Consider the following 26,781-nt stretch of genomic DNA (forward strand, 5'->3'; position numbering starts at 1 on the left):
TTTTCTTCTTTGCACAGACACACTGACCATATCGTGACATCAAAGCCGAGTTGGTACCTGATTTTTCTGTTCACGCAATGACCTGACCTACTAAGAAAGCTCAGGTGCATGCTACAGCCTCAGTGGCATTACAGCTGACCCTTCTATTTCTACTTGTCTATTCTCACAATGACCTGACCTGGACCTCAGATAAGTACCACCTGTCCCCCTACCTCCTCAGCCTCAGTTGCTGTTGGCTGACCGACAGGATTCATTGCAATGCTTTTCTGTGATTTGTGACTGTATATTACTGTTTAAAAGTTATCATATATATTAATTTTTTGCATTACTGATTTGTTTTAAGCACTGAATAAATTTAAATCTATAGATAAAATGTTACTATAAGCAACCTTTTTCAATCTAATGAATAAGGAGAGTCAAAACTTACCCCAAGAACAATCGGCTTAAAATAAAGTCAGCTTATCTCAAACCATTGCTTGTTGGCATAGATTTGTTGTGATTGAAGGGAGTGATGACTTCTGTGACTTGTAAAAATGCACCTCTGAACATAATCATAACAAATTACTGTTCATGTTTTATATCAGTGTAGAAAGCAGAATGCTTTTTACAGAATTAGTTTGATTGTTTCTTATGTTATGATCTGAGGGTCAGTGAAGTAAATTCACACTATGACGAGTCTCTTAACATTGAAGCGACTTGCGGGGGACTTCCCTATTATATACAGTACGACCTATCAAGCTGACCCATGACAATAACATTTACAACACTATTGTGTCAACCCTTGTGATCAGAAACAGGTTGACCCCAATGTCATTAGCTGCCATACCACAGAAGAGGGGAATGATTAATAATGACCTGAGTTTACAAGTGATGACTCTGACCTCACTGTCATGTCTCAGTCAGGGGTGGGGATATCACTACAGGTTGACAATCCCTTATCCGAAATCCTTGGGGCCAGAGGCATTTCGGAATTTTTCGGTTTTCAGAATGGTTATTTTTTTATTTATTTATTTTTTGTCTCCAAACCCACCCGGGCATAGATCACTGACCCACATCGGGGCCTGGGAGGGGTGCAAATATTATTATTATTATTATTATTATTATTATTATTATTATTATTATTATTATTATTATTATTATTATAATAATAATAACAATAATAATAATAATAATAATAATACTGTAATAATAATTCATAGATCTACAGTAGGTCGCATTTCTCACTTTTGATCTTTTTTCTTTCATTCTTGCATTTCTTTATTATTATTATTATTTTATAACAGTATTATTGTTATAATTATTATTATTATTAATTTTATTATTATATTTTATTATTACTATTATTATTATTGTTATCATTATTATTTTATTTTGGTGTACAGTATTTAAATTAAAAATTTCATTTATTATGAATAATTATTATTATTATAATTATTATTACTATTACATTTTCGCCCAACAAGCCACGATGTGAGTCAGTGATTTATGCCCGGGTGGGCTAGTCCCTGTTAAAAAAAAAAAAAAAAAAAAAATAGCCCCTCAAAAAAACTTTCGGTTTTCGGAATTTCGGATAAAGGGTTGTCAACCTGTACTAGCAAGACCTTGTCGGTCTTTTTGATTATGACCTGTGTTGAAGGGTTTCTGACATACTAAGGTTGACCCTAGCTGACATCACTGTCAGGATTAAAACTAAAATTAACATTGAACGTTGACCTCAGATTATCTTTCACTCAGAATGAATCTTAGACAGAAAAACAAAGAATGAAAAAAAAGAGGCATGAATTGTAAGAGGGGGGGGGGATGATTGTACAGGATACCTCCAACCCAGCTGTGGGGGGGTATCCCATTCCCCCAAGATCTGTATCCTTGGACTTAATACAACTTAGAATATCATGTGTATTCCTGTCAACATGTAAGGTAATACAGTACATTATATAAGTAATAGTGTTAAAGTTTTATGTAGCCTCGGTAAAGTCTTAGCTTTGGCTTCATGACCTTTTAAATGGCTGGCTTCAGCTTCATAACTTTCCAGTAGCTTCAGCCCCAAGTCTACTAAATGTACAGGTATCATAAAATTAATACTTACCAAACATATGTGCATTAAAACAGAACAAAAAGTAAGTTTAGATATCACAGGAGTATTTTGACTCAATAACAGTACGTATTGTCTATTTCACTCCAGAAACTCCTTGTTGGTTCCCCTCACACAGGAAAGGACACTGATGCAGACGTTGGACACTGACTGACTGATATAGGGATGCTCCCAGATGACTGTGTCAGCACCTCAATATTTTCAGATGATATGAGAAAAGAAAAGTAAAGCCACCAACCAGTTTGTGGCCAGGTCTAAACCACAATTCCAAACCCAATGAAGAGATAACTGAGCCACATTTAAAAATAGGGAAACCATATTTTCCAAAGGTTTTATGATAGTTATATTAATTATAACTATTATTATCACATAAAAAAAAGGAGCATGGGATGAATTGAATTTTTAATTCATGGATAAATTAATACAACATTGTAATGTCTCCAAAGTTCTGTGGATAATAATCATCAAATTAAACTAAACATCATCAGGTCAGTGAAACCAAGTTTCATCAGTAAAAAATTGGGCTCGACTATCTGTTGAAATCGCGAGGTTCAGTAGTAAGAGCCAGACCTCACAGCTTTCCGCACATAAACAACATGGCAGCCACGATAATTTTGTTCACTATTCTGCTACTCTGTTTTGTGGTGTTTTGTAAATTTTTCTGTGAATTTACTGATCATCATAATTTCATCGGAATATTTATCATCACTTGGGCCATCCTTTTTCTAAATCTCTCTGTAGTCTTGCTTTTTTTGCTGTGATTTTGCAATGCTGAGCTGTTTTTGCAGTTGTTTTTTAATATTGCAGTAGTTTTCAAAAGGTCCATATTTCTGAGACCTCTAGATTTTCTTATTTCCAGAATTGTATTATTCAAATGAGGCTACAACTTATTGACTAGACAAAGCTTTGTCACAGACCCCTGGAGTATCTGTTGAAGTTCTAGAAGAAGGATCAGATGCAGGTTGTTCTTCTGGTAATGCAACCTGGGAAGATGAATTCCCAAGAGATAATGAAGTGGATGATGCTTGTGATAGATTACCAAACTCTTGTTGTGAGAAAACTCTTGGACTGAAGTGAGAAGAAGGAGGGCAAATATCATCATAAGAATCATCATCAGAAGTATCAGATGAAGAACCTAATGAGATTATATCATAAAATGGTACTAAAGTACTCCTTTTAAAACGTCGCATGCATGGTGGATCGTCAAGAGAAGGGTGTTTTCGATTAACTGTAAACCATTTTGGTTTTTCTTTCACATCAGTTTCCTCTGAAAGTCCAATAAAACATAAGGGAGGCCAATAGTTGTCTTCCATGAATGAACGAAGACCAGGAGGTAGTGGAAGATCCTCAGGGCGTACTTTCATCTTCTCACAGATGTGCTTAAGCACAACCTCAGATGAAAGAAACTGAAGATTTGCTGGAAATATACAACTAGTGACCAACTTCATCCCTGAGTGAGCTGATGTAGAGGTAACGACAGGGTACAGTTCTAAGTTCTGTAGTCCAGTGAAGGCTATGCCTGCAAATTAAAACAATTCTCAGATTAAAAGTAGCTTTCATGTATATTTACAGTTCTTCATATGGGACCAATCTACAGATGCTGAGCTTAAGAAATTTTTAATTTCTCTGACAAACACATGAAACCTAAAGCAAGTACATACATGTACCCACGATAATCGCGGGGGGTTAAGTTCCAGAACCTACCATGATAAGCAAAACTGTACATATTGAAACACATAAATTATGGGACAAATTAGTTTTGTTCCACAACCCCAAAGATGCATCCCCTAACTGACCAAAATGTGTAAGTACACTAAAAGATATAATACTAGTAACAAATCTTTACTAATTAATGAATAGCAAATAAACAATGTACAGTACTGAACAATATTGTATCATGAATGACAGTCATAGTAAAATGAGTGAGAGAAGCAGTTTGGGTGGGAAGGAGGGAGGGAGATGGGAAGTGGGTGGAAGGCAGTGGATATCATGCTGATCTGCTCTGGCTAAAGCAAATCCATCACTGTGGTAAGTGGTGAGGAGATGATGTGTCAATCGGTTTGTTTGGTAACACTGGCTGCAGCACTGCCAGATGCAATTAAACAGCTGATGTCTACCCACAAAATTGAGCGTAAGTATAAATGAACAATGTCATATTCCTTCCACATTATATTACATAAACTTTAAATTATGGAGTGAGAAAGTAGAAACGTGGGGGATGATTAGATAGGTGGAGTGGAAGGAACTGGTAACACACAATAGGTGTATTGCAAGCACATGCATATCCTTTTTGGGAACATTAGAACATTCAACCAGTGAATACACACGTCTTCGTTGCTTGGCTGGATCAGGAGCCTTAACAGTTTTCTTGTTCACTGGTGCCATAGTGGAAGGTAAGTAAAAGTTACAAAAATTACAAAAAAAACAAAAAAACAAAAAAAAAACATTGAGCAGGAAACCGTCTTAAAACACCAACCAAAACAGCACGGGAAACAAATGCTGTCACTGGAAGCTGGCGCCATTGCCATCTCTCGGCAGTCGCTGCTACCGCTGACCCATGATAATTCCGCAATAACCCAGATCCGTCAGTGATACCAGTACACATGGTTGCAATTGAGGATACCGTGATAAGCCAGATCAGCGATTATTGGACCCAGCGATTATAAAGTATACATGTACTTGCTACCAACAGTGGTCAAGTTCAAAGTGCAAATTCTTTAAAATGGTGATGGAAAATATGGATTTCTGAATTTGCCTGAGGCCTTGGTGTGATATAGCTGCATCCTAAGTTTGGTTAAAATCAACAGCTATTTCTTAAAGTTATTGAGTTCACAATACTGGATGTGTATGTGTGTGCACACAACACACATGTACAAAAACATTTATCTTTTTTTTTTAATTTCCCTTGAAATGTATATGGAAAATGAGAAAAACAATTACTGTACAGTCTTTAAGGTACAAAATTTGGTGCTACTATTGCATAAGATATTTAGGTTAGGTTAGATTAAGTTTGGATAGGTATAGCGTGTGGTCTACAAAATATTTAGGTTTGGTTAGGTAAGGTAAGACTAAAGATATCTTTGTACACTGCACATTATAGTAGCCCACACAGTGAAATACATACAGTACAGTACTGTACACATAATAATTGTATACCTTAATTTATAAGAAACCAGACGAGATTGGAAAAAGTGAACAGTATGAAATATCAAGCCACCATGTATAAGAAATAAATTATCTAAACAATACATTGGCTCCTAATACAGTATATAATTGGAGATATGTTCTCTACAGGGAGGTGGGGGGACACTGATTCAAACAAAATGCCATGCTTTCAAGGAGTTTTGGTTCCTCGTTTGATATCGATTCTATTTTGCATTCAATATGCCCTCAAACAAACACTAAATTGGTATAACTGAGATTAACAATGTGAAAAGGAAATGTAAAGGAGATGGAATATGGAAATACTTGTACTGTACTGCCAGGCGTCAGACTCGTCTAGGCTGATGCTCCATTGTGAGTTGCCAGCATTCTCCACACTTCCAAATTCCAAATTTTTCTTACAATTTTAAACCTTTATTGTACATTATAAGCATATGAAATTTAAGAATGTAGATTATTTTTCTTTCATTTAATTAGAAATTAACTGTGCATGGTGGAGACAAGTCAACTTGCCTTCAATGAGAGGAAGAGGAATAAATTATTCCGTATGCTGTAGAGTACAGTATATGATGATTGTAGGGCAGCAATGATACATTGAGAGCTTTTTTTGTAGGCTTAATGACATTGGTAGTGTCAGGGAATAATTAAATATGTTTGTGAAATAAGTAAACATACTGTTAATAAAAAACTTGCATACCCTGTATTTTCATTATTATTTTGAAAACTTAAGAAAAAAGTAAGTGGGGTTTTCTATTGTACCATCTCGTTTTCCTGTGGCAATTTTACCAGTCTCACTCAGAGTAAACCCGGTATAACTACTTTTTCCTGCCTCACAATTTAACTGATCTATCTCGACTTGCACAGTGGCAAAGACAAGTAAGGAGAGCAGGAGCTACCTTGACTGTGACCAATGTCAACATAAAAAAAAAAAAAAATGGTTGCCCCCAATAATGCAGTCAGTGTATTAAGAGTTTTTAAAATTATTATTAAGTGTAAAGTAGGGTAGTTAATGATAAATCAAAAAGAAAAAACTCACCCATTTCTTGTGAACTGTAATTACAGCATCAAATACCATGAAGCAGTCTAGTTTATTCACAAATATGCAGTTAAAATTAAATAAAAAGAAATTGTATTAGGTGTCTCTGAAGAAGCAGATATTTTGAAGTGGATAATTGGGTAAATATTTATTTTAAGCCCACCGAGGTGTTCAATTTTTTCTTAAGATTTGCTGTCCGTTTGTTTACAATTTGTTATTGATGCTCCCCCCACTCATCTCCCCAACCAATAAGAGAATAAGAGAGCACAGAATGAATCCAGTGTAAATTAGTTTTCCTCTGGACTTAAAGAGCTGAACCGGTGTAGAAATTATCTGAACCGGTCAAAAAGGGAGCAGGAAAATGCGCCTCAAGTTGGAGCTGTACTGGAGCATCAGCTGTGACATCAGTATGGCACAAACATCACATGGAAAGTTGGAAACCCCTTTCCCCTTGTACTCTCACTTGAACCTTGTCACCTTCACCTCCTGTGTGGACCTGTACCTCTCAATGCATCACTCAGTATTTACGTGTTTGTTTACACAGAATGACAGCTCAAATAGGGCCAATCTCAACAAGGCAGTGAATAAGTTGTCACAGGCTCTTGGTGGTGATAAAGTCCAAGACCTCATGAAAGTTCTCTGTGTATTGCACAGAGAACCAAAACTATACCTTGTGGTTGACATATGTACATTCAGCAAAATATTATTCTGCACCTTTTCAGATTCCTACAGTATGGCACAACGGACCAAGAATTCTGAAAACACTCATGAGTCAAAGAGGATGTTGGTAGCCCTGGCTTCCTGAGTTCCCAGTTACACTGTAAATAGTATTTGCCATAAGGTGTTTCAGTGTGTCTGCGTGCACAATGTGTTACAAGATACAAATAAAGCAGTTAACATCACGTAATGATATTTATAAAATAATCAACACACAGTTACCAATACGTAATATTGTATAACTTTCCAAATTTACAAATGTTTCGTATTGTTTTATGCCACTTTTCATCACTTTCTTAGATAGTGGTCATAATCATCAGTATTTACACGATTTCGTTATGGTATGCGAAATTCCTTTACAGCACCTTGGTTTCTAGAGCGCCTGCCATTCCTACCGTATGTGGGTGATTAAACGTAGTAGTACTGTATGGTATATAATGCTGTGACATTATCTGGTTTAAGTGCGATGGGTTTTATATGTATTCCTGATAATTTCTCTGTGGTTACTACACATTATAAAAGGAATAATAGTACATTAGTTTTACAATGAATCACGCAATCAGAGATACCAACCGTACTAATACATGGCGTCAGACTCACAGTGTTCGTTGCGAGAGCCATCGCAGCCCAGGAGTGCAGAATAATTTTTTGCTGACTGTACATGAAGATGGTGGAGATCTTGATGGGCTTCATCAAGGCAGAGAGGGATAGCAACTGGAGCCTGCATCTGGAGGCATTTGCAGCAATGCTACCATGGCTCACAATATATGACGACACAAACTATGCATGATAGGGCCCTGGCTCTCTAGCCAACAATAAGGGTCTAGAGAAGACAGCACTAGAAGCTCACACTGAGTTCGTGGAAGGAAACTTTGTGGTGAAGAAAAGTCAACGGCATTTCAACCAGGTTCCAGTTAATCAAGCCACAGAATGGGTGAACAAAACATGCAAGATGCACAGTGGCACTATTGGCATCACAAGAAATTATTAAAACAGGGACAAATTTTGCATCACATGGGCAGAGCGTACACATATCCCCCAGGACATAAGGTGCCTATTTGACCTGGAATATGATGTGGAAGAGACCACCTTTATATGCTCAGATAAGTCTTCCCTCCCAGATGAAGCATGATATTGATAACACAGCTCACTAAATTTCATGTTTTCAAGACAAATGTACCCATGGTTTCTGATGCAACAAAAGCATGGATGAATCAGATGGGAATAGCTAGACTGCTGCTTTTCTCCTTGGTAACCAATGACACTGCCCATTGTGAAGTAGAGGCTGATCTGTTGATTGCAGTAGACAGAGGAAAGCAAATGGTGATCAGCAATTTCAAACAGCGGCTGATCAATGAAACGTAATTTTCATGAAGTTCTACAGAAAAACAACTTACCACATTTGTGGACCTATGCAAAACAAACGTGTCCACAAGGTAAAGTGTGCAATAACCAGCAAAACTGACTCAAAGCTGCAGCAGCGACTGTTGGATAATGTAAATGTTGGCCGGTAAGTGGAAATGGTAGAGGTTCTCAGGCATGGCTTTTCTCCAGTGCTGCTGTCCTTGGCAAAACCTAGAGGCGAAATAACTCTACACCAAAGGCAGAGCTACAATTATGATCCCTTTAGAAGTTTCAGATGCAGATATGAAGACAAGCATCTTGATTGATGGACACACCCTCATTCAAGCTCTGCGAAAGCCTCAAGGGTTTCATACATTTGGTGACTCTACTGCTGTCTTCCAGTGATCAGTGACAAGACACTTTGGAGAACACACAATGAGGGTGGACATAGTGTTTGACTGTTACATTGGAGTTCACTCTACAAAAGCAGCTATATGAATCAAGAGACTAGAAAGAAGAAGCTTATATGGAAGTTCATCAATGGACCGCACATCCCGCTTCCACAGGTCTGGGGTCAGTTTGTTGCAATTGATGAGAATAAGGTCAACTTTGCATAATACAGTACAGGTAGTCCTTGTTTATTGCAAGGGTTTCATTCATGAAAACCCTCATGATCTGTGAAACTGTGATAAGCATAACTAATTTTCCCATAAGAAACAATGTACATACAGTATCAAAGGGGGATGAATTCCAGGCTTTGAAATTTCTGGGGGTGTACGGACTGATGTTTTGTATAGAACCACTTACAAATTGGAAAAAAAAAGAGAAAGACAGGTACATAGAAATATATGATATATGAAAAACAATATAAAACAACTGAGAGGTGTAAGTTTTTCCTTTCACAGCAGTTCATGAACTGACTTTCCTCACCACCCACCACCATCCCCAAAGAGCAAGCCAAAACCACCATCTACTCCCATTTCTACCACTCTAATGATATCAAAACAATAAGCCTTTAGTAAATATAAAAATTTATACAAGAGTTATGTAAGTTGTTGTAGTGAGCGATTTATTGAAATGCATGTGCTTATTCTCCTTCTCATGACCCTGAATCAAATAATGCATTTCTGCGCATCTACAGTAGAAGGCTCTCTCATAATATTTTAGTTTTCTGTTGCTATAACACTGCTAAAACTAAACATTAAAATAAGTAAATACTGTATTGCTCTTACAATTAAAATGCAAGAAATCAAAACTCTGATAAGAAAATTTATGATAAACAAGGACTACCTACACTGTACTAATACCTGTAGTTTGTTGACTTTCCTGTACTATTACAGTACTGTACAAGTGATGCATGTGCTTTTCTCATTATTCTCTACTTACCTAGAGGCTTCCTGTTAAGGAAGAACTTTAGGGTGCCACGCCACATGTCCAGATGAATTCCTACAATGCTTCCCTTACCCCATCGTGGTCCATACGGACGAAACTGGGATGCGTGGCGTATAATACCTGCAACAACAATATGGCTTTAATGTTACTAACTAGTTACGTACAGTATAAATAATGGAGGATATATTATACTGTACTGTACTAACCTTTATACTTATGAAAGCTGGAGAACCTAGTGAAGCATATTCTAACCTAACCTAATCTTATTTGGTTGCAGGTGCATACACTTGTTTTACTGACATCTGGATGCTGTACAGTAAACCTGAAGGGGAGGAAAACCCAGTTTAATAATTAATTAACAATTAGAAGAGGAGTAAACTAAGTACAGTACTATACAGGCATTCCCAATTTACAGAAGATTCTGCTCCTGAAAAATTGTTGCAAATTTACTTTTCATAAATTGGGGTTCACTTTCCCATAGTAGTCCCATTATAAAAGCTAAGATGCATTCCTGGGGGGGGGGGAATACTTACTCCAAAATGTCTTTAAAATCCACAAAACATATTTTTAATTTTGGTGTACACAATGATTACAGGTATCCCTCGTTTATTGATCATTCATTTAGAGATACAGGGTATACAATTTCTAACACCCTTTCTTGTTTAACGACGGCCAATTCTCAGTCTAGCGATGTTCGACTCACTGGGAAAGTTCGGGAGTGAAGTTGAAAAAACCGGGGATTCTGTGCTCTAAATATGCATCATAAAAATACTGTACAGTACTGTACTCTAATGTAGCTTAGAAATAAAGAACAAACAGTATATTGTAATATCAAACTATAAAAAAAATGAAGAGCACAGGTGTGTATATTGTGTGGGGGAAGTGAATGTACTGTATGTATTGAGGAAGTGACCTGTAACTTTTGCCAACCCGCACTCTCCCTCCCCCTTATGTGACACCATGACATACAGGCAGCAGCCACACACATCTCATGAGTCAGCTCGGTGACTGCCTGAGTGAACTGTGTCGTGTGTATACTGTACCAGTAAATGTGAGGATTAAATAAAAAAATAATAATAAATACTGTAAAATAAAAGAAAAAATACTGCATCGCCATTTGGAAATCGTTTCACTACACATGGAACATGAGACTGCAACCAGCTGAGAAATCCCCCACACTGCGTGCGTTAACTCCCATGCACATAAGAAAGTTTATTCACATATGTTTTTGACTTTCAGGATTTTTTTTTTGTGCACATTCTGCATGATTGATTGTGTGTGCATGTAATAGAGTAAAAAAAAATATATCTATCAGAAATTATAAGTTAAACAAAAACATAGCTCACAGCCCAGTCTCACCCGCTCTGAGTAATACCGGGTGGCCAGTCGGTGACTCGGCTATCACAATTACATGCCACCTCCATGGACATTATCCTTCATTTGGTGATCATTTAGCTTAATGACGGGTTTTTCAGGAATGTTCATTAGGGATTATGGGGAAACTTTTGTCGTGGCCCTCGACATCTCCAAAGCATTTGACAGGGTATGGCACAAGTCTTTGCTATCTAAACTTCCCTCTTTTGGTTTCTCTCCCCCACTTTGTTCCCTCATCTCTAGCTTCCTTGAGAATCGATCCATGGCAGTTGTTGTCGAGGGATCGATTTCTCGCTCTTTCTCTACCAATAGTGGCGTCCCACAGGGTTCTGTTCATTCACCAACTTTCTTCCTTCTTTTTATCAATGATTTACTTCACACTACAACTAATTCTATCCATTCTTACGCCGATGATTCTACTCTTCACTCTTCCTCACATTTTCCCTTTCCTCCTAACTCTCAAACTAGATCTGTTTCTAGAACTGATATCATTACTTCTATCAACGCGGATCTGTGCAGCATCTCTGAATGGGGAGATACAAACTTGGTTAAGTTCAATAGTAACAAAACTCAATATTTACCAATTACACTTTGTAAATTAGACGATCTCCCACCAATTACATTTCAGGACGCTATCATCCTCCCAAATTCTGAAATAAATATGTTAGGCCTCACCATTTCCTCCAATATGTCCTGGAAATCACACATCCTTAGTATAACTAAAGCTGCCTCCCGAAAGTTGGGAATGCTGTACAGATGCCGCAGCTATTTCACTCCTGAGCAGTTGCTCCAAGTATATAAGGGATTCACGCGTCCTAACTTGGAGTACTGCTCTCATATCTGGGGTGGCTCTTCTTCTGTCCAACTATAAGATAGGGTGGAATCAAAGGCATTTCGTCTTATTAACTCTCCTCCTTTAGTCGACAATCTCTCCCCCCTTTCTCTTCGCAGCAATGTTGCTTCACTCTCTCTCTTTTACAGGTACTTTAACGGGCAATGTTCAGTGGATTTGGCATTTTGTGTACCGCCGGCAAGGTCGTGGGTTCGTAACACACGTCTTGCCTGCGGTGCCCACCATTTCTCTGTGGATGTCGGTCACACGAGAATAACCCGTTATAGTTCCTCCTTCTTTCCTCACACAGCCAAACTGTGGAATGCTCTGCCTTCTTCTGTGTTTCCTTGCTCTTACAATCTGTCTCACTTTAAAAAGCTGGTTTTCCGGCATCTTCGTGGTGTAGATTAATACAGTACTATAACCTTTTATTCTATATTTTCAATTTCTTTCCATTCTTTTTTTTCAACCCCCAGGGTCAATTGTGGGTCGTTTGACCTGTGCCCGGGTGGGCTAATTCCCGTAAAAAAAAAAAAAAAAGAGATACGTACCTGATTTCTAATATCCTCTCTACAGGCCTCCTGTAGACTACATTTTTGTCCTTTATAGTGTCCACCCACAAACACTAAAATGATTTATGGTACCCTGTATACTGTACAATAAAACCCTCTGAATCTAGATTTTGCCTTAAACTTGATCAAGGAAGATTCCTGATCTGACTCTCAAATCCAAGCTCATGTTTAGGTAGCAGCAAAAAAACACATGCGCATGACCCAACTGACAGCCAAAGATGAGAACCTAAGGGTAAACATATCATACTGTTATCCTAGGTTTGATTAGAATCATGCAATCATAACTTTTCATTATCTCCCAACATTTATGTTTATAATTTTAAATCACAGGGTAATTTTAATCAATGCCATGCTTTTTAGGACAAAATACCTTGGCTTAAATTACTTCTGAACCTTTAACTTATCTAAATCACCTCCAGACTGAAATAGTCTATATTGGAGAGGTTTTAATGTGTAAGAAAGTTATATAGTATTAAAATGATTGGTGAGAGTTATCACCAACATGGGGTAACTGTTGTTTCTGTTAACTCACCTGTATAAGAATACCCCCAAGATTCCTTATCTCGACCCAGTAGAGAACAGAAGCGGCTGATACCATGACTCAAGTCACATTTTGGTGTACAAACTCCTATCATCTGTAATATGAAGGACTGATAATACACATTTACTAATATCACCCTTTTTGAAGATACCTAGACAAAGCATTCAATTCTGAATATTTGTTATGCTCACTATTATTACTACAACTAGAGGATCCAGCAGAGCTATACAGTCCTGTCAGCTGGAGTACAACCATCTGGTAAACCTTTGTTTTTACTCAGGGTTACAAAGACCAAATCGCTGGTTAATGCCTGTGCATCTCCCAGCTCACCCTGCTGTGAATGAGTAACTGAATTTACATTTTGGGAATAAAGATAGTCAAATGCAGTGCTGGTTCAACTCCCTCTGTCTGTACAGGAGGCTTGGCATTGGGTGTGCTGTATCAACAGTGCTCCTAATGAACCATCAGGCCTATGGAACCCACTTTCACATATCACTAAAGAAGTCATGTAATGTAACTGCAAATTGCACAATTGAAAATCCATTACTGAAATGTCTGCCCTCTATATGCTGTATTACAGCTGTGATATAGCATTAATTGTACATACAGTATAAATGTATTATTGTACAAAATATATACATAAATGTACAGCACAGTACAGTATAATTAACCTTTAAACTGAACAATACAAATCTGTGGCTGCCTCAATTACAGTTCAGTACATGCAAAAAATTAGCTCTTTAAATTGAAAAATTTACCTTCTTTACCTTTTAATATACTTGCAAAATAAAGGAAAATATAATATAGGATTAGTAGTGTACAGTACAGTACTGTATTTTCATTGTTAGTAGGGCTGGAAGGCTCATAACGTTGGTACCAAAAACTTTCTCCAGCCTGGTTTACTGAACACTATAATAATGTTCCATGACAAGAATTTTACAGAAACTATATCTCAGTATTTAGCACTTACATGTGTTTATTTACATGAAAACTATTATGGACGCTTAGAAAGAAGAAACTTACACAAAAACATTCATGTGTTGATTGATGCACTTTTCTTCACTGTAAGTACTGAATATACAGGTAACCCCCAATATATATATATATATATATATATATATATATATATATATATATATATATATATATATATATATATATATATATATATATATATATATATATATATATATATATATATATATATATATATATATATATATATATATATATATATATATATATATATATATATATATATATATATATATATATATATATATATATATATATATATATATATAATAATGTACAGTAAAAAAATAATAATAAAATAAAAAATAAATAAATAAATAAATAAGTAAAAGTAATATTTTGACACACTTTTTTCTTTAAAATATGCAAATTTTGCTTTAACAGATGTTCTGCAAAAGGCAAAATTCAAATTACAAGCACACAACTACTGGTACATTAATCTGTTACGCAGTCAAGATCTCCACCTAGGAAGTGCAGAGAAGAATAAATGGTCTACTGTTCAAAGTTCAACTATGCTCACCACCCCTCACACCAATAAGACAAGATTTCCTTTCAATGCATCCCTGTGTCTCCTACATGTACAGTGCTTTTGTACAGGCCTTATGCATACGTCTACAGCTCAAGATGCCTGGTCAGTGTAAAGTAGAACCCTTCGTGCTACTTCCACCTATACCGAGAAGCAAAACAATGAAATTAGCTTGGAAATCATGTTAAGAGTTGATCAAGCATCAGGAAGTGAGTGTTCTCCCAAATTTAAAGACACATCATGTCTTTCCACTCCACAATGGAAGTTTATACAGGTTTGACAACCCTTTATCTGAAATTCCAAAAAACGAATAGCTCTGAAAACCGAAAGTTTTTTGGTGGAGCAATATATATATACATATATATATATATATATATATATATTTTTTTTTTTAACAGGGATCAGACCACCCGGGCACAGGTCACTGACCCACATCGGGACCTGGGGGGCTAAAATGTAATAGTAATAATTATAATTATAATAATAATAATAATAATAATAATAATAATAATAATAATTCATAGTAAATCAATTTTTTAATTATACACAAAAATAAAATAAGAATGATAACAATAATAACAATAAATAAAAATACAGAAGTAATAACAATAATACAGTAATAATAAAATGATAACAATAATAAAGAAATACAAGAATGAAAAAAAAATCAAAAGTGAGAAACACGACCTAGACCTATGAATTATTATTATTATAATTATTATTATATTTTAGCCCAGTACAGTATAGTATAAAAAAATAAAAATAAAATCTAACCATTCTGAAATCCGAAAAATTCCGAAATGCATCTGGCCCCAAGGATTTCGGATAAGGGATTGTCAACCTGTATTACGGATTAATGGTGCCCAGAATAAATTAACATAAAAATTTGTAGTTATCTTTAATTTCTGGCTGACCTCCAAAACATTTTTTCATACAGGGTATATATAATTTTCAAAAGTTTTCATAGTGGCATGAAATGTATTATTAAATGTATGTGGAAAGTCAATAACCCTTTTAATGTCTCATGTTCTAATTTAAAACAATTAGGATATTAGAATGAGAGTAACTGCCTGATTGCTTCCTAAACATCAATTCATAATGGGAACTTATGTTCACATTCACCCTCCTAAATCTACCATACAAATTGTATTATCTTTTTATTGTGACAAAAGGAATAAACATTTCTGGTCAAGTTAATACCAGTAAAATTATTTAAAGTTTTATTACCACTGTACTTTAAAGGCTTTAGATACAGTAGGTACAGTCCACTAGACTTCATTCTTGTCAACACACTCATGAGGAGATGACATTCAGAGTGATACTAAACTAGTAATGGTGGTACTGATGCTAATTTTGACTTATGGTGAAGTAGTAATGGTGGTGAAGACTTGTTAGAGATGGTGCTAGAACGCACAAGAAATTACACGGTAATATTTACAAGTTTTTCTGAGGCTTTATGAAAATATGTATCTGATAGTAAGCTGTATCCCCACTTATCTCTCGTTTAGTGATAACTTCGCTTTACGTTAGATTTTCAGAAGTGCGACCCCATCATTAAACAAGGGATACCTGCAATGGTTTCATGTGTGTTATTTTGGAAACAATGGCTTTCAATGCAGAAAATTTCAGAAAAACAGAATAAGATCCCACTGAGCAAGTAACCAATGAACAAGAATTCAGTTTAAAATCTTTTTATGTTTTTGGATATGAAAATTCAATGAATGAACTTCTATTGAATTTATTGAGCAAAATTATGACAAACAAGCTCTCATAACCATTTGCAGAGTGGGGCTACTAATGTAAGTGTTAAAAAACCTAATATTATTGATATTTCTCTTAATTATTAATTGTGTGTGCATACCATCATAAAATTAAGAAGTTATTTTACTACAACGTAGGTATTGTGTCTGAAAAGTGGAGTTTGGGGGTCGGCCCAGTCTCTATTTCAATTAATCCCATATGTTATGTTGTTCACTTTACGCGTTTCTCACTTTACGCGGGCCGCCGTGGGTTCAATTGACCGCGTAAAGTGAGGGTTCACTGTAATTAAAAAAAGTCTAACTTACAACATCTGTACCATAAACATCTGAAGTCATCTTGAGCTCCCAGAAGTGGTGGTGACCTGGGGAAAGTATTTCGTTTCCTCTGATGGCTGCAGTGCCTGAACTGTACGCTGGGTTGAATGAGATCTGCCGGTCATCACAATCAAGGAGGATACTGCCTGCTTGGCCACTTTGTTCACATGTGCTCCATACCCAAGCAAAGTCTAAAATGAAAAGAAATAAATTAATAAAAGCAAGTACAGTTATCACTCACCAACCATGGGTTTACCAGCTCTAAGTTTTGAATATCCACATTTTAGATAAACAGCAGACCATCCTTATAATCGTGAGAACGAGACTGAGAATTACTGTGAAATAGTGATTTGCGATAAATCAGTCTAAGTATGTATTTCAATAGGAAATACTGTACTACTGTATTGGGGACGAGACTGGAGCCCCAGAAAATTTCTTTAACCCTTTATTGATGGGGATATTTACGTGAGCTATCTGCCCAGGACTAGGTATACTTTACGATGCAGAAAATGGAACAAACCGCGTAATTTAATTCAAATACATGTAGAATGTGCCCAAATTGAGATACAGAATTAGAACAAAAAATTGAACCATAAGAAAGCTTCTTTATTTTTTCCTCTATGAAGAAAGTATTCCAAGACTTCTTGGTGCTTGGAGCGATATAAAAAGTACTGATGGGATGCTTGGGCATTTTGAGGTGTTGATTGGATCTGGTGGCTGTTGTATGTGGTTATAAATCATGGAGAGGAAGAGCGGGAGCCCAGAGAGTGAAGGGAGAAGAATGAACAAGCATGGTTATCCTTGGTGAGATGCCCGTGCTGTTATTGGCTGATTGCAAATAAAAAAGAAAAGAAAAGCTTTTCCATAACTATGGCATAAATAAATGTCATTAAAAAAATTATTGACATGAAATTATGAAAGATATTAACAGTCACAAACCAATGACGAACATGTCATCCTCGAACTGATGACAATAAACTGTATAGGTAGTAGTCATTAACTTCGTAAATGGTGGTGTAGATACTCTCGCTGTCTTAATTAACAATTACAATATCATAGAATAATTGCTTACAATCAAATTCATGTAAAATAGAACCAATAATGACTGAAAGAAATGGTGCACAAGTAAGATGATTGTAAACATATGTTCATAGCGAAGCGACAGCTTGCTGCACCATTTTCATATCAGGAGTAAGGGACGGGTTGCATGCCAGGTTTGCGAGAGATTAGGAATCCTCCCAATTAGGGACAGGGTTTGCAAAACATTCGTTTACTGTACACAACTATGATGCCAAAAATCATTGTAAAAAATTGGACAATATCTTACCTGTTTCCTCTTCTCCGCAGCTACACTGAATAAGCTCTAGGTTTGTGTGCATGCAGAAAGCACTAGTACTCTGGGAGGTACTACGACAGTAGGGACTGTAGACACTGGTTGTTTGCATCAGTGTCCGTCGCGACATTCTGTCAACTGACTGTGAAGACAAACCCATTCGTTAATTTTTTTAGGAATCTATGCCTATACAGGTATACACCACACCAAGTAATACTGTAAAAAGAATACTGAATATAATAATAAAACAACATGCACTTAATTTCCATGTCCAGTAGACAAAAATATTATTATCTTTTCCATCTTTATAATTTGAAATGAGAGACTAAATGCTTTGATAAGATGATGATGATGAAGAGAATGGTGTCTTTAAACAATCATTAGGAGCTCCAAAATCTGCACAGGAAACAACACCAAGAGGGGAATTAGAGTCAAATGTATGGAGACAAGAATTGAAGAAGGGCAGATGAGGTTCTTGTCATATAGGTGTATTTTAAAAGGAGAAAACAAACAGATGAAGAGAATAGCCGGTAACAGAAGAAGTGAAGATAAATGGATAGTGGTGAAGAAAATATGGGTGGAAATGCCTACATGTTATGCGATAAAGACTGAATTAAAATCCTGAAAGTTAAAAGAAATGACAAAGGAAGGTGATAAAAGTGAAATAATGAGACACAAGGAAATGGAAGAAATATATGAAGAAAAAAAAGTGTGACAATGGAGGAAGGAAATTGTAGGAGTGGAGGAGGTACAGTGAGTTCTGCTATAACGCGTGTTTTGATAACGCGAATTTGCTCTAACGCGATTTATGAATTAGGAACGATATTTGTATAACGCGAACGCTTGTTTGCTATAACGCGATTTTTACTTACTATTTCTCCAATTTTGTGGTATTAATTGTGAATATGGTAAAGAAGAATATCTCCAAGAAGCGTTCTGATGATAGAATTCCCGGTGATGATCGTAAAAGAAAGGATATAACACTTGAAGAGAAGCTCGATGTTATCAACCTCAAAATCACCCTTCTCCCCCATCAAGTTACATTCATATTTTTTCAAGGTAGTGTTACATTTACTGTATGACTTCATTATTAGATATGAATGTAACATTTATTTAGACTGTGGTATCCTTTGTGTTAGGCTAACTACTAAATTTTTTCGATTTCGAGTATTCTGCACCTAACCCTATTTTCTCCATAAGCCCTGTTATTTCTATTACGCGATTTTCTACAACACGATATTTTACAAGAACACAATTATCGTGTTATAGCAGAACTACCTGTACTGTATATGACAAAAGACCATCATCTTATCCCTAATTTCACATAGCTAAGTGGAAGACAAACAATTCAACACTAATGGATAGAAACAGATATAGAGGAGATACAACGTATGGTGAAGCTGGTGCTGAATGAGAAAATTTAGAACACACAATACTATGGTGTCCAGGATATAAAGATGAAAGAAAAACAAACTACAGGTATACCCTGAAAACTGACGTCCCATTAACAGCTGATTTGCATAACCAACTCGATTATATATAGAGGAAACACCCTGCAAGTTTCTTTGATACCCCGGAGATCTGACAATCGAGAGGAGCGGCAGAGCTGTTTTGAATTTGGCAGGCGGTGGCTCGGTGTGAATTCTTGCTATGAAAGGGATCTGCGTGCTGCCTCTGACTCATTCCCACATCTCAGCACTTGTTTACACTTACCATGTGTCTCTGACTTTGCGTTTTTTTTTTATAATTCCGACTTCGTGCGTTAAGCAATCATGCATACCGGTAAACGCCCCAGTAATAGTTCCTCTTGTGCTGCTTGATGTGAGGTGATAAGGCATAATAAGAGTGGTGATGGACCAGCAAGGCTTGGTAGAAACTTGAACTTGCCACCCTTTGCCATCTCTACCACCCTCAACACAGGTAACTAAGTCTTAATTTATGCTTTACATTCCTTATTTATTGGGTATTATGTCTGCTTTATTTTCTTGCTTGACAGTATGCACAACAGAGATATAAAGGGTAGATGGGAGTTTTTGGGGGGTGGCCGGTACCTAACCCCCTGAATTTGTTATATTCTTATGGGATGAATCACTTTGATAACCATTGTTTCACTAACCAATGACTTTTCACGGTCACTATATGCGTTGGTTATCGGGGGATGCCTGTATAGGCTGCAATTGATACCTGCAATTCAGCCCCTCAGGTACCCAGAAAGATTATGAAGCCTGCAGTTACCTATCTTATGTATTAAGTACTCCAGAGGACTTTACTCAGTAGTGTTGAAGAAGCCACAAGTTCAAAAAATTGTCGGGGCATACAGTTTTGGAGTGAGAGTTGAGAACTCTTGGAACAATCTGCCAGTGTTGTAATGGCACTGAATATGAGCTCATTCAAGACCAGACATGACCAGCGCTGGCACAGGTAGATACATTCTGGAGCCAGTGCATATCCAGTACAGTACAGTACATAGTACTGTACAGGTATACTCGCCAACATATTATCCACAGTTGTTCTTTGGATGATACTGAGTAATAAAATTGAAACGACAACATTGTGGTATTTTTTTCATTTTAGCCTATCCTTCGATCATAAACTGTCAGTGGGCAGGGCATGAAAGAGAAATAATGGGGTAAAAATACTGGGAACACTGATCGTATGGCAATAATTTCACTTCTCTAGTTGATTTTTAAGTGAAGAAATAAATTATTTACCGTAATTATGGCGCCGTCAGATCTCGTGGCAACCATATTTTGGTTCACATCATCTGCTATTCGGGAGCATCCACAGTCTTTGTTTACATGTCAAGAAACAAACAGCGATCTCATTCGACGTGTTTATATGATTTATATAGGATGACAGTAAGAAAGTCGAAATGGCAATGCACAGGTTAGGAAGTTAGGTCAGGTTAGGTCAGGTTCTAATAAGTTTTGCGCATTCTCGCTTCCAATTTCATGTTCAGTATCATGCAAATAGTATCTCCAGAAATTTTGGTTCAATTCCATAAGTTATTTCCAGTGCTAACAGTCTCCTCCATCTTTATCAGTGTAGCGATCTGGCAACTCCCCCGTCTGAGCATTCTCCTTGTTCTTATTACTTACATGTACACAGTTTATGTGGTCTGAGAGCTCCCCCAGTTAGGTTAGGTTAAGTCAGGATAGGTTAGAGTAGATCAGATTAGGTTAAGTAAGGGATAGGTTAGGTTAGATCTGGTTAGGATAGGATAGGATAGGTTAGGTTAGGGATGGGTATTAGTATTACTCATGAGGAAAATATACTCAGGCTGGGTAAGCTCATTGGTATTATCATCATTTTGATCATGCAGCGAATTTAAGTTTAGGTTAAGTAAGGTTGAAATTACGTTTTTCTGGTGGTTTTTGATGTGTTTTGAACGATTCTGACCTTTGGTAAATAGGTGTATGACCGAAACAATTTTACCAGCTCATGGTCCAATGGGTGATCTGACAGCTCCCAGACTGTGTATACAGCAGTCTGGGAGTTCCCTCTCATTTATGCAATTATCAGCAAAGGGATTGCTGAGACTGGGGGAGATAGCAGGGTAAATTTATAGTAGTACACAGAACTCTGTTAGAAAGTCAAAACTATGTTTCTCTAGTGTATTTTGTGTTTTGGTTGGTTCTGACCTTGATTTCCATCGGAAATTGCCTGTTGTTTTTTAGTTATCGCCCCCTTCTAGCCCCAACAAAATAGAGGATCCTGTTGGAAGCCAGGGTTTTGGGTGGGGCATTTTCCCACAAAAATCATGGCAAAGTGAATACAAAATACACCCAAAAACACTAAAAAAACATATAAACCTAACCTTTTTTGGGATGACCTAACCTAACCTGACCTGACTTAACCTAACCCTCACGGTGTTTTTACGTAACCAGACTCTCACCATATGAGGGAATCACTGTTATTTCTTACCTTATTCCGAATTAGAATCTTTAATGAGGTAGGGAGAACACCATGATATCTAAAAAATGCTATTGCTTGTTGGTTTTTTCCCCAAAATGTGCAATCAGCTCCATATAATTGAAGTGACACTCATCGCAGACTTCAATGGTAAGAAATGAATTTGAATTTCGAAGCGTGAGAAAACCAAAATCACAATCGAATCTGATTAGGAAAAAAATGCTTTTGATTGGCCGCGTGATGTGTACGGGAACACATGCGCATGACAATTTATGAAGGAAACACCCTGAGTGGGACGTCGGGTTGGCGATAATGGCTTTAGATTAATGTAATTAAATAGAGAAAGATTTGGCATGCGCTATCTCCGTTATACGTTTCCGACGGTAATGTAAAAGAAAAAAATTATCTTAAAATTAGACGTCGCTTTCGAATGTGATAAGAGATTTGGGGTAGGAATGTTGTGTTACTATAAAAATACCGATATCAAGACCGTGATACCGGTTTCTTTGGTTATGTCAGGTTCTGTGCATTTTCGTGTTCGGTATCATGCAAATAATATCTCCAGAAAGTTTGGTTCAATTCTATAATTTATTTATGGTGATAACCGTCTGCTCCACCTTTACCCATAATACCTACTGTAACTCACATGAGGTACAGCAGCCATCGCACTATCAGCAACAACCTTCCAGTAAATCTGAACACTACAATTACTACTTAGCGCTTCCGCATTATTTATAACAAAACCCAACGAAACAAGAAATTCAATGAGTACCTTAATATGAAAAAAGAAGAAAAAACTACAGCAAAATACTGACCTCGGAAGCCTCACCCGTCACCAAGCAAATCCCGGAACTGCGTATATTACTCTCTGGTCCAAAACTTGAACATATATATGTCTCTGTCTACTGTTTATGACCATAATCTTGCTGACGTTTACAGACACGAGATGACTCAACCTGCACCCAGTATTAACACCTCCTCCATGAACACAACACAGAGAACCACTAACGATACAGTGATCTTTTATATAAATATTTACTTTCATTAAATATTGTTTGTGCAAAAATATGGATAAATATAATCCCATTCTGGAAAACTTTAGGAGTTGTAAATTCAATTACGTATTTCTTATTAATATTTTGTTGGTCACAGACTTATTAATCCATATATCTTCCATTACGCATAAGTAATAATCAGTTATATATATGCGTTTCGTAAACTGGTATTGTATTCTATTCACATATGCAGCTGAGGGTGGCTAAACACATACAGGATATTTATTTTCCTAACCAATTTAATTAATGACCACTCCAATTAAGGATGGCCAACAGTGGTGTAGCAAGAAAGTGCAGTCGATGTCGGGGCGAAACTTGGAAGTGCCGCCTCCTCAATGAGTCGGTAAGTGAGCAGGGACTACACGATGGGGGATATTGGGGGGCTTGGAACCCATCCTCCAACGTTATTACAAGAATGGCTTACGTGTACAGGGCACAGAACTAAAATTATTCATGTAATGGCCTTTTTAATTGATCAGACGACAGTTTACGTTGATATTTATTATTTGATCAATTTGAAGATGTTTAAACTGAACTACTGTATATCTCACAAATACGCTAAATTTTGTGATTATACTTAAGTTTTTGTGGCTACTCACATGTGCTTCCTGCTAACACCTTCTGACGACGTCACTATAATAGATCGGTGTCACAAGACAAAATATGGCATGAATAGAATACAGAAAATAATGAGTTGCCTTAATTACAAATCAAATTAAATACATATTTTTTCATCTCAGCCTTTACATTTTCATTTCCCATGTGATTATCAACAGAACACTCATTTGGACAACTAAAGAAGGCAACAAAATGCATTCAAAATAGATGGCTCAGTGAACAAATTATATTAAACATTTGTAATCACTGACTTGCACCTTTGATCGAGTTTTACAAAATCATTAACTCACTTCTGGTCACTTATCGTTGCGAATAATTGATAAATATTGTTTCTAGCATTTAACTTTTATTTCCTATTTTTTTTACTTTTATCCTCTTCATCACCGATCGGCTCGTTAGCCACTTGGGCGATCGGTCACGTCTCTGTTGCGCACTGTTGGCAAGAACTGTACTGGGCATGCACCGGCTCCTGAATGTACCTGAACCTGCTCCAGTGTTGGTCAAGTCTGGTTATTTTCTGTGTGTGTGTCGATCGGGTCGGGTCGGGTCGTGTTGCGTCTGTAACAAAGCGTGTTCGGCATTCGGGCCTTCGATGTTGAGCGGCAGAAATTGGACAGTGATTACATACTTTTACTTTTACTTTTCTCCTCTTCGTCACTGATCTGCTTGTTAGCCGCTTGGGCGATCGGTCACATCTCTGATTACTTTTCCTTTTCATTTATCTTCTTCATCAAAAGATCGGCTCGCTAGCCGCCCGGGCGATCGGTCACGTCTCTGTCACGCACTGTTGGCAAATACTGGGCATGCACCGGCTCCTGAATGTACCTGAACCCGCTCCAGTGTTGGTCAAGTCTTGTCTTGAAAGAGCTCACACTCGGTGCCGTCACAACACTCTCTGGTAGATTGTTCCAAGAGTTTACAACCCTCACTCCGAAAAAGTTTGCCCTCACGGTTTTCTGGACTTGCGGCTTCTTCAATCTTGAGCTGTGACCCCTTGTGGGGCGAGCGTCCGCCAGCTCCAAGTAAGGACACTCAACTGAGTAGTGCCCCCTGAGATGCTTATACACCTCAACTAGGTCCCCCCTTGCCCGTCTGTAGTATAAGCTAGGCAAGTTCAGGCGCTCCAATCTCTCAGGGTAGCTGAGGTGCCGAAGTGCAGGCACCAGTCTGGTGGCCCTCCTTTGAGCATTTTCAACCAACTGACAGTCCCTAGCATATCCCGGGGATCAGATGGGGTGACAGTACTCCAGATGGGGAAGCACTTCACTCCTGAAGATTGTTACGAGGGAAGGACCGTCTAGATATCTGAACGACCTTCTTATAAGACCCAATAATTTATTTGCCTGATTTACCTTCTTCTCACAATGGCCCGAGAACTTCAGCTCATTGTCAACATACACACCTAGGTCCTTCTCACACACAGTTTCAACTAGTGCAGTTTCTTCATCCCGTTGGGACATATGATATGCCTCCTTACCGTTGGTACGCCCCAGGTGCATCCTCTTACACTTCGTGACATTGAATCTCAGCAGCCATTTCTTCGACCATTCCCGGAACCCACAGAGGTCCTTCTGCAGTTCTTCACAGTCCGCTTGGTTCTTAATTTCCCGAAATAACTTGGCGTCATCGGCAAACATTTGTATGGAGGAGTGTACAACGTCAGGCATGTCATTTATGAAACAAACAAACAACAGCAGGCCCAATACACTGCCCTGTGGTACCCCACTTGTGACAGGTACATATGACGATTTCGTGTCATTAATCACCACACTGCTTGCGGTCATGTAGAAAGTCTTCTATCCACGCTAGGACATTTCCCCGAATTCCGTACCCTTCCAGTTTGATTTTCAGCCTTTCGTGGGGTACACTGTCGAAAGCCTTGGCAAAATCTAGGTAAATATTGTCGATATTACCACCCTGTTCCAGAATATGGGTGCAAATATCCAATACCTTGAGCAATTGTGTTAAGCAGAAGCGCCCCGGCATAAAACCGTGTTGGCAATCTTTTACAAGGTTGTTTTGTATTAGATGTTCCATTGCGGCATCCCTGATAATACTCTCAAGTACTTTACATATTATGCTGGTCAGGTTCACTGGTCTATAGTTTTTCGTGGAGTGACGATCGCCCTTCTTGAAGATAGGACTCACATAAGCCACTTTCCATTCACTGGGGACCCATTGTTCATCCAGGCATTTACAAAACAGGATCTTCAGGGGCTCTGCAACCTCGTTGCACAACTCTCTTAGCACTCTAGGATGCACCATGTCAGGTCTGGGACTCTCATGGACCCTTAGCTTGGACAGTTTATTTCTAATACCCTCTTCTGCGAACACAATGTGGGTCAGTGCTGCGTCGAACCGTCTGTCCTCAAACGCAGGAAGGTTAGTTGCATCCTCTGTTGTGAACACCGAGGAAAAGAAGCTGTTCAATGCCTCAGCTTTATCCTGGTCAGAATCTGCGTAACTACCATCCACCAGCCTCAGGTCTGATACTCCTACTCGCGTTTTCAATTTCGACTTTGCATAGCGGTAAAACGCCTTTGTGTTTGACTGGACCTCGCTTGCAACCAGCCTCTGGAACTCCTTTTCAGCCCTCCTACACTCTATCTTTGCTTGGTTTCTGGCTCTTGCATACACCCTCCTGTCTTGCTCATCGTTTGACCCAACCCACGTCTTGAATTTCTGGGTTTTCTTCTTAATTTTGTCGACCGCCGCATGGTCCATGTGTAGGGATCCTCTCGTATTCCTAGAAGCACTGGGTTTGGTCTTGGGTAAATATTTATCGATCAAATGGGTCACTTTACTAGTTATGATATTCAGCGTAGTATCTGCGTTCTTGTACCTTAATAAGTCAGGCCAGTTGATACCCCTCATCTCTTCCCTCATCCCATTGTAATTTCCCTTGTAATATTTGCACCTTGGCCTGGCCTTATCCTGAACTAGGTAACAGTTAAATCTTAGTGATGTGAAAGTGTAAATCGATGTAGGATTTTTAATGCTAGACGCGATTGTACTTTTGAAAACTAAATTTCCACCGAGTTGGAGGTACAGCCAAGCAGGTCGGGAGGCCAACAGCCTACACCCACAAACTCGCTGCCATATGACAAAGCTTTTGTTGATTTTTTTTAAGGAGTTGTGATCACGGCTGTGATAAAGGCCAATCAG

General features: G+C 37.7%; 1 protein-coding gene across 2 annotated transcripts; it reads right to left on the reverse strand.

Annotated features, from left to right (window-relative positions):
- Positions 1–2,479: 2,479 nt before the first annotated feature.
- On the reverse strand, positions 2,480–23,394 carry LOC121866777 (SPRY domain-containing SOCS box protein 3-like). 2 transcript variants are annotated; one of them, XM_042366480.1, is made up of 6 exons: positions 23,234–23,394; positions 18,026–18,173; positions 16,690–16,889; positions 13,054–13,156; positions 9,738–9,863; positions 2,480–3,611 (listed from the first exon to the last, which is right to left on the reverse strand). In XM_042366480.1, the coding sequence occupies exons 2-6, from the start codon at positions 18,159–18,161 to the stop codon at positions 2,980–2,982; spliced, it is 1,197 nt and encodes a 398-aa protein (XP_042222414.1). In that variant the 5' UTR covers positions 18,162–18,173; positions 23,234–23,394; the 3' UTR covers positions 2,480–2,979. The 2 variants fall into 2 exon arrangements, with proteins under 2 accessions (XP_042222414.1, XP_042222413.1); XM_042366479.1 differs by lacking the exon at positions 23,234–23,394 and adding an exon at positions 22,759–22,975.
- Between the last annotated feature and the right edge of the window lie 3,387 nt (positions 23,395–26,781).

This window comes from Homarus americanus, unplaced genomic scaffold, assembly GCF_018991925.1.
Source record: "Homarus americanus isolate GMGI-L3 unplaced genomic scaffold, GMGI_Hamer_2.0 scaffold58748, whole genome shotgun sequence".
NCBI classification, from domain to species: domain Eukaryota; kingdom Metazoa; phylum Arthropoda; class Malacostraca; order Decapoda; family Nephropidae; genus Homarus; species Homarus americanus.

Excerpts from the sequence above, each read along its gene's own strand:
- LOC121866777 (XM_042366480.1), bottom strand. The coding sequence starts at position 18,161 with ATGTCGCGACGGACACTGATGCAAACAACCAGTGTCTACAGTCCCTAC. Across the intron at positions 16,890-18,025 it reads CTGCGGAGAAGAGGAAACAG|ACTTTGCTTGGGTATGGAGC; the intron begins GTAAGATATTGT and ends TTTTCATTTTAG. Across the intron at positions 3,612-9,737 it reads CCTTAACAGGAAGCCTCTAG|GCATAGCCTTCACTGGACTA; the intron begins GTAAGTAGAGAA and ends TTTAATTTGCAG.